Below are 16,456 nucleotides of genomic sequence, written 5' to 3' on the forward strand. Positions count from 1 at the left end.
CTCCTGGTTATCCAGTCTCCAGTGATCCCATCTCCAAGTGTCCTGCTGCTTCTGCTGCTACTTACCTGGTTCCGGTCATCTCCAGAGACTCCTGCTATTCCATCCTGCGGTTGAGTGAGCAAGCCATTCCCTGCAGAGGATACCACTGGCACTGGCTAGCAATCTCCACTAGCTCTCAGGCTAGACCCCTTGGCTTCCAGGCCAAACTACCTTCAAACCTATCAGTGACTTTCTTCCATCTCGGTCCTGATCTGCCGACAGGCACTGTCTACCTCACAGTCGACACTCAGCTTCTGCCGTCTATCCCTGACTAACAACATCTGCGTCATCCCTGGCATCCATCAGTTGCTACATCTGAGTATTGTCACGTTATCATCTATTGTCGACATTGTGTCAACTGTTTCCCAAAGGGCCTCCAGAGACTCTGTGCTTCCGTCATCTCCTGGTGACTAACAACATCCGTGTCATCTCCGACGTCCATCAGTTGCCGCATTCAAGCATTGTCACATCTTCATCTGTTGTCGACATCCTGTGTCAACGGTTTTCACAAGTGTCTCCAGAGGTTCTGTCACTCTCTCCAGGTTATCTACCTCATGTACTGACGACTCCCAGGTCATCACCACCGGCTCCCAGGCCATCCCGCAGCTCCCAGGCTGCCAACTGTCATCACCGGCTCCCAGGCCGTCTCGCAGCTCCCAGGCTGCCAACTCCGGTTTCCAGGCCATCCCGCAGCTCCCAGGCTGCCAACTGTCATCTCCGGCTCCCAGGCCGTCTCGCAGCTCCCAGGCTGCCAACTACAACTCCGGCTCCCAGGCCGTCCCACAGCTCCCAGGCTGTCTACTATCTTCCCCGGCTCTCAGGCCGTCTCCAAAGACATTTCCTCATTTCTCCAGTGTCCTCACTCCCAGCCCGCGTCCAGAGGACCAGGACAGGGGGCCGCGACCTGCTTGCCAGACGCAGCCAAGCCCATAGTTCCTTGCGGGACTTCCTGGTGAACACCGCTGGCAAGTTAGACTCCGCGCCCCTGCTTCTGGTCTCCGCCAACCCTCTGGTTCGCTCTGCTCGGCTTCCCAGTCTCATCAGAGGATCCATCCTGTTGCTATACCGGTGCCTCCAGTCGCCTCACATCTGACTGCCGACATCCTACGTCGACAACTCCCGCAGCTTCCAGACTGTTCACTGTCAACCTCGGCTTCCAAGCCGTCTCAAGGCACAACTCCAGCCTCAGTCCCAGCCTGTACCCAGAGGGCCAGAGCAGGAGGCTGCGCCCCTGTTCCTGGTCGTTGCCAACACTGAGTTACTGTGCCCTGGTTTCCCTGTGTAGGTCACATACCTTCTATATCCTGCTACCCAGCGCCCTCCACTGGCCCACCACGGTCACAGCTGAGTACACAAGAACCCTCGCTGCTGACAAACACTAAGTACTTTCTTCAAAAACACACCATTTAAGGCACTTAAAAGAGAGATGAAAATAGTAGGAAAAGTGGAATAGAAGAGGGGAGAGGAGGGAAGGGGGGGGGGGGTAACTTGGAGTAGCGCACACTTTGTCTGTTTGTTATTACAGTGAGTACCACTTCAAGAGTCAAAACCTTTTGTAAAAATCAGTAGAAGTGCATCTGGTCAGGTAGCCTGCGTTTCTGAGATTCTCTCATAATGTTCCCATCTTCTGATAAATCCTGTACTGGTGGACTTCGGTAAAGAGGAGTCATACTTATCGAAATACATAATTTTGGATATCATGAGAAGTAGATTTTGTAAAGAGGGGGTGTGAGGGGAGATCCATTGTTTGAGGATCAGTTTCTTTGCTGCCGTTACCAATATAGTAAGGAAGGGTATGTGTCGAGCCTGTGAGGCAGTTAGTTGGCATAGATCAAAGTTGGCAAACAGCATAGGTATAGGGTAAAGAGGGGGGGGGGGAGATGTCAAAATGAGTCTTAATGTAATTAATGATTTTGTTCCAATATTTTTTGATGTGTCCGCAGGTCCACAGATTATGAAATATCGTCGCGGAGCTGCCTCTGCATTTTGGGCATTGACCTGTCTCCCCATCTACATAATGACTCCTTTGAGTTTGAGATATGTATGCTCTGTTGAGTGTCTTGATGTGTGTTTCCTGCAATAAAGAGGATCTCAATGTGCTCATTATGTCTTTGTGATATTTAAACAGAGTATCCTGGGATAGCATGTCTGGGAGATCTTGGGCCCATGATTGCGTGATGCGGGACCAGAGGGGTTCGGTGTGGGGAGCTAGTAATTCCGCGTAAATCAATCTCGAATTTTTTGGATTGAAATTTAGAGGTGATCCTGTAAAATGGGTCTAGAGAGTTTTGGGTGAATGTGTCAGTTGGGAGGGATTTAATGTAGTGTGTGAGTTGCTCGTATACCATTGTATATGCAATACAATGGCATACAATTCGATGGTATACAATTTAAAATTGTATAACATTGGCTAACATCGCATCGCATAACATCGTATGCCTTATGGTATGCGATGCGATGGGCGCAGTGCTAGGAAACAAGTACCATATAATATAATATAATTTTATTTTATATTCTTGTGGCCTGGCACTCTCCCTGTCTTGAGAAAAAAAGAGAAAAGAGTGGAGCGCTATAAAATTGGATCAATATGGTATTCAAAGAGTATATAAGTGGTTTTATTGCTTATTAGTATGTGGATTTAAGGCCACTTAACTTTATAGGCATAAAATGTTTTACACAATAATATTACATAAAGACATATTTGAACAAAATACAAAAAGATTTTTTAAAAAAATGCAATTAATTGTAAAAAATAGTATAAGTGTACATATAATAAAATACAAAATTGTGGGTAATACTTATGGCATGGATTCCCTTGGTAGTGTCCTTCTTAGGAGGTGCTTATGGATGCTGGATTTAAACGTCCTGAGGCTAAATAGTGGGGTCCATAAACCTTGCCGGATGAAGGGGCGCTGGAGGAAGATGATAAACCCGATGGATTGTGGGTGTCCTCAACGATATAAAATGCGCCTTTATAATCCTTAATGTGCAGGTGGTGGTGTCCCAGGTTAAGAATATACAAGAATTTGTGCCCAGTGGACAATCCAGATGTAAGCAGGTTGGTACTCCAAGGCAGGGAATCCGATTGCAGCCAGTAAACCCAATTAAAATCAGCAGGTGCTCCCTGACATGTTTCGCTGTCCTCTGACAGCTTTTTCAAAGGTAAAAAAGTTTAAAAAAATCTTTTTGTATTTTGTTCAAATATGTCTTTATGTAATATTATTGTGTAAAACATTTTATACCTATCAAGTTAAGTGGCCTTAAATCCACATACTAATAAGCAATAAAACCACTTATATACTCTTTGAATACCATATTGATCCAATTTTATAGCGCTCCACTCTTTTCTCTTTTTTTCTCTATACTTATATAGGGGTGTGACACCCCCTAGCAGGAGCTGCTTGGCAAAACACCCTATCAGGCGCTTGTATACTCTTAGCCGTAAGGCTATTAGTTCACCTTGTACTCTCCCTGTCTTGTCTCCAACCCCGGTGCCCACATATAACCTGTTAAAATCCTTCATTCAATACTATATAATATATATATAATCCAAGGCTATGGCACTCACTGCTTAATAAATATCTGTCCCTGTTGCCTTCCGCAGTTACAACTGTGTATTGTGTAAGATATTTTGTGTGTGGCCCTCGAATATTTACTGGGAGAGTGTTAAGCGGCCCCCCAGCTAAAATAGTTGCCCACCCTTGGTCTAATGTGTACACACCTTAAGGGGCATGTGGAGTGGTCTGAATGGCATGTACTGTAACTGTAACTCAAAATCATCAAGGAAATTATATCATTAACATCACATTACTGTTTAAAAATATAATGCGTCTTTCGGTGAGATCAAGGATTTCCCAGAAAAAAAAAAAATATATATATATTTTACATCCAAGTCCAGGACACAATCCCCACATAATTGCAGGAAAGATACACGGAAGGGTACCCATGTACAAGCCAATAGTATACATTTATGTAATGGAACCTTTCCAAAATCAAAAATGGATGCAAAGCCATTTCCGGTCCCGCCCCCGGAGGAATACTTAACCCGCCAATTACAGCAGCAGGAGAGCCATTGTACAGGGCCCTGCCCACCAACTCTGCCTGAGCTGCCTCACACAGTCACAGACGACGAGACAACTATTGCTTAACGTTAGCTGCGCTAGTATTTGCACCCGTCGAGCGCTAGGAAGCTGCTGCCCGACTCCTAGTTGACCCTGTCGGTGTGTGACGCCGGTGAGCGCCTCAGTCCCGGCCACAGCAGCCGCCATGTCCCGCTACTCCAGGCCGCCCAACACCTCCCTCTTCGTCCGGAACGTGGCAGATGGCACCAGGTATGGAGCAGCCGCCATTGTAGACACTCCGCCATTATGTCGGTGCTACTGGCTGGGCGGGAGCTAGCATTACAGGGCGAGAGCGGGGGCAGTATAACAATGCGGGGTGGGTCAGCAGCACGCAGGGCCGCAGCCGGCACCCAGGGCCACAGCCAGCCACGTACGCCCAGGCAGGGCCCGCCGCAGCCATGCTAGCAGTGCATGATGTGCGGGTCGGGACATGCTGCTTTATTTAAGGTGACTATTGGGCCGATCACATGCTGTCGCGATATACATGGATTATATATTGCGGCTTGTGGTGAGAAGTACAGTTTGTATATTACTCTTATCTGCATAGAAATGTCCTTATTAACACAACCAAGTGCATTGCATCTCTTTCTTTTTCACAGACTTTCTGATGATCACATTGACCCAGACCTACAACTAAGGTGTTTATATTTCCTATTGTACAGTTGTCTTGGAAGCAGCGTGTTAATGAATATAGTGATTCGTGCTTCTTAAAATTAATCATAGGCCTTGTCTTTCATTTTGCCTTATGTCTTATCAGTTATGTATTTTTATTTTTGAATGTCTTTTGTTGTCCAACTAGATAAGCAAGTCATTGCTACTAAGTTTATGTAGTCTCAAAAGTCTCACTTGGGAGTGTTTTATATATATATATATATATATATATATATATATCTTCTGTGTTCTCTATAAACTTGTATGTTAAGCTGGCCCTGTAATGGTGTGTATGCGGGTACAATCACCCTGTGATTCTGACTATATAGTCAGAATCGCATCGGTCTCGCACGCAGATCTCAAGGGTTTTCACACTTGCGATCCCGGTGCGCGCTCGTCAGAAAGTCTTGGCTGCCTTGACTATATAGTGCAGTTCTGCACTATATAGTCAAAATTGCATTGCACATCTCATTGTGTGTACACACCATAAGATGGCTGCAATGTTTAATCTCCACAGACAATATTTTGGGGCCATTAATTTGAACTTAGCTAGTAAATTCCCATGATTGGCACAGAAGCTAAATCCAAACACACTTAAGGTGCCCATAGACGGTGGGATGTATGCATGCGTTTTGGTCCCCATAGCATGCGATCGGGACCTAGTTGAAGAAGTATGTGCAGCACATACTTTTTGAGATGTGTGCATCTCATTGCACCCCCCCCCCCCCCCCCCCCACAATGCACTGTGTATGTGCACTTTTGGGGGTCAATCCTATTATTTGAGGAGGGTGTGAGGTGGCGTTTAAACTCCAGCAACCAAATTAACCTGCTCGCTCTAAGGGGCAGCAAGCACTTCAGTGTGAATTCTGTCTGTAAAGTGTGTCCGGTGACGGGGTGGTTTGCACTCGTGAATCATCCCCGGCTAATAGGATCAACCCTTTAGATTGCCCTCTAATCTGCTCTGGGAGTTGGAGGCTTCCTCTGCTATTGCTGCATTTTAAAGACTTGCACAATGTTCCTATTACCTATTTTACACCAGCGCCTCGTCCAGTTTCATTGCTGCTACACTCTGGGCCAGAGCTTGGTGTAAATGAGATTAAAAAAAAAAACCTGGGTCCTGTTCCCCGGGTGTCCAACTCTGCAAATGCTCAGGGTCGAACACTGTGCCTACCCAGAGTCAGTCCGAATGTTGGACAGGGGCAGCTTACAGCCTTCTCTGCTGTACTATGCAGACAGCAGCGGATGCTGGGAGGTTTTGAATGGATGCCTGCATGCAGCATCCATTCACCTCACAGAATGGAGCTGGGGGCAGCCCAGCAGCCTTCCTGGGTGCTGGGCTTGTCGGTCGGCGGCGCGGGATTCCCGGCGCTTGGAGATATCCTCTCCAAACACTGGCTCAGATCCCGTCTTCATCTACGTCACCTGGCATAATGCCGGGTGAGGTAGTGTAAAAGGGGACAACTGCTGGGTTGGAGCAGAGCCCAAAAACCCGGGAGCGACACGGCAGTTTTGGTGCAAAAGTGGTATATCGGAGGTTTTCACAGCAAATGAACACGGGGGGCTACTGCACGATCACACATTATGTGCTGCTAATACCCCATGTATGCATGAGAACATGTGTGCTTTGTTCCTGCCAGTGTATGAACAATCAGTGGCACTGACCATTCTACACCTGTAGCTATCGGTTTCCACAGCTGCAGGTGTTCTGTGCCGCAGATAGTTGGTCAGGTCACAGACCCTGGGAAAGTAGGGGAATGAGGCAATAAGTACTGCCATAAAATATGGTTTCAAGCATTTTCACATTTAAAATATAAAGTATTGCAGCTCATACAACAAGACATTGCTATTCCATATTTTGTTACCCTAACATCTGCTGTCAATTTACACACTATTTTTATACATTTAAATGGATATTTGGATATATATATATATATATATTTCGTCATCACAATGCAGTCTAATGGGCAAGGGTCATATTGGGTTTATCAATGTATTTTTCACATTCAGGAGGTGTCCTTACACCTGATAAAGCATTGCAGTGTGTTTTAGCCCACTACAGCACAGTTTTTGCTGGCTAATTGGATAGCTCCCAGCATGCTAATTACCCACAGTCATCGATTGTAGGTAACTGGATACTAGTGTCCATATTTCATTTACATTTGGTGAACTGTGACAATCTGTCCTTTTCTGAGAAAAGGTTATCCAATACATTTTATGCATACTAATAAATTTGGGCTTACCTTTGGCACAAGGCGGGAACATCTGCAAAAGACCTATCAAAATCTCAGATGTCACATAGCCGAAGACGGGTGATGTCAGGCAGTGTCAGAGCGGGTGCTCAGACGCTGCCTGGCATTAGACTGCGCATGTGCAATCTAATCCTGGGGTCTCCAATCCTTGGATTCAAATCCCAGTAATTCTAGGGCCAAATCCTTGGATCCCACCGTTCCTGATATTGGCCACTCTAATTGGTGAGACTGACTACACGATGATACAGGCACTAAAAATCTTATACTAAATTGTAAAATTTAAACAAAATTCTGTATAATTATCTAGGTAAATTATTTGTACTACTACCACCTTGGTTCCAATTATGTTGGATAATCGGTGTTCTACTGTGCAGAACAAGTGGCTTTACAAAAAAAAAGCACTATGTATTTGAAAGCACATTCTTGATTTATTTCAGATCCCTTTATGTTACCCTGGGCTTTCCATATAATTATATATTCACATAAGAAAATGTTATGGTCTCAACCACTACAAATTGTCACGCTTCTTTAACTCGCCACTATGTTATGTGAGCAGGTCGTACAATATTTGTGGCCTCTTGAGCAAATGCTATATTAGACATAGTATAGCGATTGGCTTAATCATGAATGTTCTGCTACTACATTTCTTTTTTTTATTTTCTTTTTTTTTTTTTTTTACGCTTGCCAACACTGCTGTAGATGCAGCTGTGGAATGGATCCTTATATTTGAACAGCTATTTGCATCTAGATTAGGGGGGGGTGGTATAGTTAAACTGTAAATTTGTCCGGTTATTATAAAAAAATTGCCAATTTATTTCCGACTAAGAAATATCTGCACAATAGTGTGTGTGCATTCCACTAGCAAAATTAATCTATAGTAATCTTACCAGCCAAACATTTAAATATATATATTTATTTTTTCCATGAAATAAAAAAATATATTTTAAATACTTTCATTTTAAAGCAGAAACTTTATTTCAAGCATTCCAAATTTTACATAGGTGCTTTAATCCATTTCCTGTTACTCTTTAGACAGAGCTTTATTCTCTGTGCTAGGCCTGGCCCAACTGTGGATCTTAAGCTGTTGTGAAACGGAGTCTGAGAATTCCATGTCACATTTTTGCAGTTAGGGAATGCTAAAACTGGGACATTCTGGGATTTTCACAACTGCTGGAGAACCACAGTTTCGCCAGGCCTACTCTAGGAACACTGAGGGGGCTATTCAATGTTGGGTCATGGCTGTCGGGCTGGCCTGACAGCTGTGACCCTGTCCCGTTCTCAGTCTGAATCCCGCCTGCAAATTGTGTCGTGCAATTTCCCGCCTGCAGTGGGACGAGAAGGGGGCGTGGCCGGGAATCAGCGAGCTGCATCCAGGAGATTCCGGCTGCTCTGGGCAGATGAGCCCGACTGCTTGTGAAGTCGGGCTGCTTCTGCCAAGATCCCCTGTTCAGTGCTGTCTGGAGATGGCTGCGGGAGATTGAATATCCCCCTAAATCCGCTCTTAAGTAATGACTTTACCATCCAAGTCTTGCAGTGAATAACCATTCCTTTGAGCCCATTGATAGCATGCCAGTATAAAATGTTCTGTTCATCTTATTTGTGTCTTCTTGAGGAACTCTGTTTAAATAACCAGTGTGGCAATATGCACTGCTGCCCTAAAAGGATAATCTAATGATTACAGCAGTACCAGCAGATGCTTTGCTTTTTTGTTTTTGTATAGTTTTTAAAAACTACTGTTGTGGCTGAATGAGGTTCTAAGAGAATTGTACAGTATTTGGGAAACAGCCTAGAGCTGAATGTTCCTGGATGTAAGTTTTCAATCTAAACATGTGACTTGTGTTTGTCCATACATTCCTTTCTGATGCATATCAGAATACAAAGTAGTAGAAATGTTGATCTGCCAAAGCAATTAAACTGCACCGTCAACCTTGTCTCTCTGCCTTACACACTTCAGGCCGGAGGATTTGCGGCGTGAGTTTGGTCGGTACGGCCCAATAGTAGACGTTTACATTCCTCTTGACTACTACAATCGTCGCCCCAGAGGATTTGCATATATTCAATATCCTTTATTTGCTTGTGTTCAGGTAGCATGGATGTGCCTGCATCCTAATTGTATGTGTGTTTATTTCTCTGTCTCAGAAAAGGTAAAGCTGTCCACAGTAGCTGGCAAGCACCCCAAGGTTTGAATGAGCCTGGTTAGATAGACCAAGCATAAAGCCCACAGACACCTTTGAAGTTGCAGCTTCAAGGAATAAAGAGGGAGGGTGGACACAGATAAGAAAGCTTGAAGAGGGAAAGTTCTTGCCAAGCCCTAAAGACACAGCCTGCACCAAGCTGAGGGTTCAAATTTCCTACCTTTTAAATCCAAAGCCAAGTTCGATTTGGTTGCTCCTTGGCAAAGTTCACCTTGCAAGGCCCAAAGAGTAAAGGTCAAGGTTCAAGATCAAGTCATATGAGGTAATCAAAGAATTTTCTTTCGTGTATCCTACTTCTCAGATATGTCTGATCACTAAAGGGCTGTTTAAACGTGACCTCTTCTAGTTCTAGTAAAAGCAGCAGTCATACAGGGGTTTTAGGGATTGCAATAAAAATTTAAAGTCCTGGTCACTCAGTGTTCAGCATATGTTTTGTATTAGAACCGCTGTCTTAAGTGGTTTCTAAAGTGCATAATTTTTGAAGGAATCTGCCTTAGTACTCCTCTTCAGCTGACATTATTATTGGTACTATCATGAAAGCAGTATAGCAGAGATTGGCAGGCAGTTCTAGTCATGTCACATGACTGTACAATAGAACTTTTGGAACACCACTCCTGAGTAAAGGTGTCCCAAAGAACTGTCCATCGTTTGTTTCAGACTAGGAAATGGAAGTTAATGTGACTCCTAGAACTCTCCTTCAAGCTTCTCCAAAGTAATTGCTGATGTAAGAAGCAACCCTGAATGATACAATTACACAGCTGCTGAGGAGGACTGCTAAGTACAGTAAGAGTAGTTTAAAATAGGAAATCTTCTTTAATTGCTTTCTGCCTAATTTTCCTACAGTAACTTGTTTTGCAGTTTAGCTTTAAGTGGTAATACATAATTTATTTGATAAGTATAGGTAACATTAAAGCATAAGTGCTTTTTAATGTTAGTAAATTGGTATACATTTATTCCAAACTGGTCATTTGGCCAGAGTACAGAGAAAAAGGTGTGTACACATTAGACTATAAAACAAACTGTGTGTGGTAACAACAATATTCTGGTGCCTATCTGCACTATATTGACGTTGAGTGCTGATGTGGGTGGTTAGCAAACCCCCTTTGTACATGTATTGATTACCAGTTGTTTATATAGTGCACATATATTCTGCGGCACTTTACAGAGTAAATTTTAAACATTCACTTCAGTCCCTGCCCCAGTGGAGCTTACACCCCATATTCCCTACCACATGCACAGATAGTCTAAGGTTAATTTTGTTGCGAGCCAAGTAACAGATCTGCAATCTTTTTAGATTGTGGGAGGAAACGGGAGTACCTGGAGGTAACCCACACAAACATGGGAGGTATATACCAACTCTGCACAGTTCAGGTGCCCACACACGGTACACTTTGTCATCACATCAATTTTCAAATCTCATGCACTATGCGGACAGTGTACAATTTGAAGTAGATGTGATCTAGTACAAAAAGTACTTGTTTCTTTTGGAGCGCATATCGCACCAAAAGAATCACTGTGCGATGTGAACCGCGTGCAATGCGTTTTGAACTAAAGTTCAAACCGCATCTGACCATCTAAATCTTGACTGTTGTCAATGACGGCTATACTCCTGGGTGTGACAACTGAACATCTTCTGTAATATTGTTTATGGTATATGCACTATATAGTTTGTCGGGTAGTGCAAGGAAAATTGTGGTGATATTGCATTGTTTGTATACCCATCTTAAAGTAGACAGAGCTAACCATTCCAAACATGGACTTGCATTGTAGCCAGATGACATGGGGGATTATCTATTTCAGACAACACCACACAGGGAGAATGCAGTCTCCTGTTAACTTGAGTTGAATGTCTGATGTGATATGTCCTGATTGGGCTGGTTACCACTAAAGCGGATGACTTTTTAGGAGCACACATGAGAAGATTTGGATGATAACCTTGTGTGCAGTCAGCATCGTTTATCAATATTTAATTGCAGTTGGTTTTTTCATTTGTTTCTGATACTATGGCATGGACATAATGAGCAACAGTTGAACAACATGAACCTAAAGCCCCATACACACGGAGTGACCGTGTGTTAAGCATGATTGCTCAGCGCACACATTGTGCGGGAATGGGAGCAACTGACTATTTTATTAAAAAAAAAAAAAAAAAAAAAAGAAAGATCAGCTCACTTGTGGCTTCTACCAGATTTGGGTTAATTACTGCCTTTTTTGTATTTTTTTACATTTTTACAGAAAATGTTTAGTTGTGTATCAAAATGTAGCTAACACAATATCTAAAGGGCTTAATAGACATGTATTATGAGTTGTCCTTTTTAACTTCAGTGTTTCAAAATGTCCATGTGGCTTGTGGTCACTGCAGCTTTAAATAAGCTTTTGTAATTGGTAATAAGTAATCTTTGTCCGGGGTTTTTTCTGAAAAAAAGTTCTGGTGTTTATAGTACCATATACAGTATAGCACAAAGTCTCCTTAACTGGCGGTCAGGTTTGAAGATGTCAGAGATGCTGAAGACGCCCTTTATAATCTCAACAGAAAATGGGTTTGTGGACGTCAAATTGAGATTCAGTTTGCTCAAGGTGATCGGAAAAGTAAGTACTTAGGTTTTCTAAGTAAGTCACAATATTTACTGCAGTGTTTAAGGTGCATATTCTTATTTTATAGAATATTAAATCTTATGGTGTGTCCTTATGCATATACCAAAGTATGTGTGTAGGTCCATACTATTTACAGTGGTGGCTATTAGTCTGGTGTCATTAGTGCAGCATGCTTTTTCTGTACTGTTAGAGCATCAAGACAGCTTATGTTTTCAGGATTTCTCGAACAGGTTGGGTAATTATTGGCTAAGTGGCTCCAGCTGATATTGTAAAGTAGCTTCTTGTATTAATTACAAAACTGCCATTATTTAGTTTTAAAATTAAACACCTATAGGCGTGGTAGTTTGTTGGTACCCCACTACTGAACAGGGGAAGTGTTTTAGGGTGGAAACGGCCAAGCACTCTGCAGAACCCCTCCCAAGGAATAATAATGAGGGACCTAAATAGTGTAATGGGCCCTATACATCTACAGATTGATTGTCAGATTGTGCTGGTTGGAACAAAAACCTGGTAATGGATGAGAGCAAATGGCAGTTGACCATTTGCTTTGAAATGCTGGAAAACTGCCAAAAACGGTCGTTCAGATATTTCCAGGTTTTTGCACCAGCCAAATCTGACAATCTGTAGATGTATGGCTACCTATACTTGGTTAAAAGCTTCCAACAAAAGAGGCTGACGTGCATCCCCCAGACCTTTTTATCAGATACTGCCTTTATGGTGTCCGCCTTATAGTGGCTCCAATTACCTGCGGTCACTGACCATTCGTTTTTGGTGATACATGGTGCACTTGCCAGGTGACCTGGAAAATGTAACCTGTGGACCAAGTTTGAGGCTTGCTGACGCTATCTTGATTAGTATAATATAAGAAATCCACTGTTTTGTCAACCTATTGACTGTCTATCTAGACAGGCATGTCCAAACTGTGTCCCTCCAGCTGTTGTGAAACTACACATCCCAGCATGCCTTGCAATCATTTTAGTATTCTTAATAGCAAAACTGTGGCAAGGCATGATGGGACTTGTACTTCACAACATCTGGAGGGCCATAGTTTAAACATGCCTGATCTAGACATTAGTTCTATCAACTGTAACCACCCAGTGTAATGTAGTGTACACACCAGGAAAACCATGATTTGTGAGACTATTTCCTTAATAATCAAAAAAAGTTGCACGATTGATTGGAGCACACAATCTGTATCCAACCGTAGATGACGAATCTTTAGTGCAGCAGCTAAAATCTCCACTCTAAATACCGAAATTGTTTGCCGGATCTCACTAGTGAGACCGGTCCGGGGGCTGCCCTGGTATGGGTGGTCTTGACCAGCTGCTGCTTTGGAACAGGATGGTCAGTCTTGAAAAATATACAAAACAAGATAAGCAGTGCTAAAACAAAATCAAGATTGGTTGATCTATCACAAGTACATTTTATTCACAATTAACTGGGTAAAAAAGCCATAATAAATGAATGAATTGTTAAAATAAGAATTTCATAATAACCATGTTCATGTTTTGGGGTGTCCTGGAGAGTCCGTTCCTATATGCCCATACAAAGAATATACAATCCCAATTGGGCCATCTGGAGGGATAAATAGTCCAATTCGTGCAAATGGTACAAGGAGTGGCGCAAATGACCTAATCCTTAAACAATTATGTTTTCGGCTTGATTGTTTCTCATACCTCCAGTGGAATGTCTTATTTGAGAGTTCAATAGGATCCTGGTGGATTTTGTTATAAAATCTGGGGCTGGTTCGGTCTGCAATCCAGGAACAGCATGGAAGGTGGGGCAACAGTCTCCTCCTTAAGCGTTTCCCTACTCCTAGTAGCTTTTTCAAAATGTCCTTGTACTATGCACGAATTGGACTATTTATCCCTCCAGATGGCCCAATTGGCACTGTATATTCTGTGTATGGGCATCTAGGAATGGACTCTCCAGGACACCCCAAAACACATGGTTGGTGATTATTATGAAAATCTTATTTTAACCATTCATTTATTATGGCTTTTTTTACCCAGTCAATTGTGAATACATTTTACTTGTGATAGATCAACCAATCTTTATTTTTTGTTTTAGCACTGTTTATCTTGTTTTGTATGAAAATCTCCATTCAAAGACTGGCGGGGGCGTGCATCTGTTCGGAATCGTACTGAAAACTGGTACGATTCTGCACTTTTTACATCCATTCGGTCGTACGACGTGTTGAAATCGCGGTAATTGAGACAAAATTGTTCTAGGGTTTATCCAGCATTAGGCACTAACCTTTTAAGTTGAAAAATGCATAAAGATTGGTTTGCTTTCAACCTGAAATTCTCTTTCTGTTAAGGTAGCTGCATACACAAATATTATATACAGATATATATTTCAGAGAGCACTGAACTTGGTACCACCTAGTCAATTATACAGTAATAATCGTAACTGAATAATACATCAATCACACTTGATATGACAATTCCTTGTTGTCTTCCAAAATGACACATGAGATTTGTTCAGGATAAAAGTTCTTTATTGAAACCCAACGCGTTTCGTCAGAACGACTTCATCAGGGGTGTGACAAAAGTTTTAGGCCTGTGTGGCAACTAGTGTTTCTTTCGTACAAGACAAAATAAAAATAAAAAATGGTGGACTTAATAGAAATCAGACAGTGAAGGAGCTTGGGAACTTGCTATACTGAGGCCCGGTGAGCCAAAATATCTAAGGACTCCATTTTTACAGAAAGCTCTGGCCTGTTAATAGAAATCAATCCAGCTTAAGTCCACCCTTTTTTATTTTATCTTGTATGAAAGAAACACTAGTTGCCACACATGCCTAATAATCTTTTTTTGTCATACCCCTGATGAAGACGTTCTGCCGAAAAATGTGGCACGAAGTTCAGCACTCTCCGATAAATCTTTTTGCATCTTTACTGTCAGACTCTCACTAACCGTCTTATCGAAGAAGCAGCTTACAAAAAATCCTTAGCACAAGACTAAGGCCATATTGATAGATAGATAGATTTTTTTTTTTCTCATTGCCTTTCTCATTTCTAGCACCTGGACAAATGAAGTCCAAGGAGAGGCATGCAAGTTCCCCAAGTGATCGCAGAGGGTCTAGAAGCCACAGCAGAAGACGAACACGCAGTCGAAGCTCCTCATGGGACCGTGGCAGAAGGAGGTCAGACAGCAATAAAGTGTAAGGCCACTTAGACATGTGCGAATGTTTATGATCATCTGCTCCTTCTGTGCATGAAAACAGCCGTATATGTTGCATTAGCCAGATAGGCTATTGCAAACTAATTTTATATTTGTTTCCTCTTTTTTTTTTTTTTTTTTTTCAGCCACCTTCTATTTCAAAAGCGTGATATACATTTATTGATAAAATTTTGTTTAGGGTATTTATGTAACATTTCTCAATGACAAAATGGCGTGAGTGATGTGCCATTTAGCCCGTTTGGTTTACTTCACAACACATTACAGATGTATAAGGAAGCTGAAGGCTGCATAAAGTCTGCACAAGAGATCACTGATAATGCAAATAAAAGCCATTGCATAGTCATTTATTTGAAGAAAAAAAAATCTAATTTCTTTTTTTACATTTAATCTTCCAGATCAAAACACAGAAGGCATTCTTATAGCCATTCAAAATCTCAGTCACCGCAACATCAGTCTTTCGCAAGAGGACGATCTAGATCAATGGAAAAATCACCATCTGGTTCACCACCTCCAAGGCATTCTGGATCAAAGTCACGATCTGGTCAGAGGCGTTCTGGATCTGCTAGATCACATTCAAAGTCTCCCCATCATAGACACACCAACTCTACTTCTCAAAAGGATATAGCCTGGCACACTAGTTCCCGATCCAGGTCTAGATCACGGGGCTACAGGGGTAAAAACAGCCGACAGTCTGGTTCTGATGAAGACTAGAGTCTTCTCGTAACCAATTACAGGCCATCAGAACATACTCATATAATCACAATGCTTGGCAAGTTCATCTGTTTTGAGAAGTAGCTTATATTGCTTAGGCTTCCTAGGGAGATAAAACAAAGCTATACCATAGATTTAAAAGAGTGGTGATATGCTCCTTCTCTCCTCCTCCTCCCCCCCCCCCCTCCTCCTGCCACAAATAATAAAACTGTATTCCAAAGGTCCCCCCAATTATGGAGCTTTGAAAGGCTTGTGATGGGGGCAAAAAGATCAAGATCATGAACTTTGTGTGAAATGCAATGTTTTTGATTAAGCCAACTTATCTATGGTTAGTTATGCTATCTTCATTTTTTTTTTTTTTTTTGGAGTACGATTTTGATAAACTAAGAACTATAAAGGTAACACTTTAAAAATGTTTTTTTTTTTTTTTTTTTTTTTAATGTCCTAAATCATTTGTTTCCAAATTTAAGTTCCTAGTTTGAGGCTAATGTGCATGACTTTCAATTTGTTTTTATGCTTGCTGTGTAGGAGAAACAGTTTATATTATGATTTCTCTCTTTGTATTTTAAAAGCAGTAGTTTGGTTCGCATAGTACTATATTTTTTTTTTTTTTTTTTTGTCCTCTGGAACAGTGTTTTGAAATGGTATTGTTAGACATATTTGCATATTTTTGTCTAGCAGTTTTAATAAATGAAAAGTGCACAACTGTT

At 42.1% G+C, this 16,456-nt stretch overlaps 1 protein-coding gene across 2 annotated transcripts; it reads left to right on the forward strand.

Moving 5' to 3' along the window:
- The first annotated feature begins 4,101 nt into the window (after positions 1-4,101).
- Positions 4,102-16,456, forward strand: SRSF12 (serine and arginine rich splicing factor 12). 2 transcript variants are annotated; one of them, XM_083177065.1, is made up of 6 exons: positions 4,102-4,370; positions 4,760-4,798; positions 9,015-9,119; positions 11,741-11,844; positions 14,874-15,015; positions 15,431-16,456. In XM_083177065.1, the coding sequence occupies exons 1-6, from the start codon at positions 4,306-4,308 to the stop codon at positions 15,744-15,746; spliced, it is 771 nt and encodes a 256-aa protein (XP_083033191.1). In that variant the 5' UTR covers positions 4,102-4,305; the 3' UTR covers positions 15,747-16,456. The 2 variants fall into 2 exon arrangements, with proteins under 2 accessions (XP_083033191.1, XP_083033192.1); XM_083177066.1 differs by lacking the exon at positions 4,760-4,798.

The sequence above is a fragment of the Crinia signifera genome, chromosome 3 (assembly GCF_055691185.1).
Source record: "Crinia signifera chromosome 3, ASM5569118v1, whole genome shotgun sequence".
NCBI lineage: Eukaryota > Metazoa > Chordata > Amphibia > Anura > Myobatrachidae > Crinia > Crinia signifera.

What these genes read in the sequence shown, in the direction of transcription:
- SRSF12 (XM_083177065.1), top strand. Translation starts at nt 4,306, where the DNA reads ATGTCCCGCTACTCCAGGCCGCCCAACACCTCCCTCTTCGTCCGGAAC. An exon ending in AGAGGATTTGCATATATTCA is followed by an intron (nt 9,120 to 11,740) that starts ATATCCTTTATT and finishes ACTGGCGGTCAG; the next exon opens with GTTTGAAGATGTCAGAGATG. An exon ending in TGCTCAAGGTGATCGGAAAA is followed by an intron (nt 11,845 to 14,873) that starts GTAAGTACTTAG and finishes TCTCATTTCTAG; the next exon opens with CACCTGGACAAATGAAGTCC.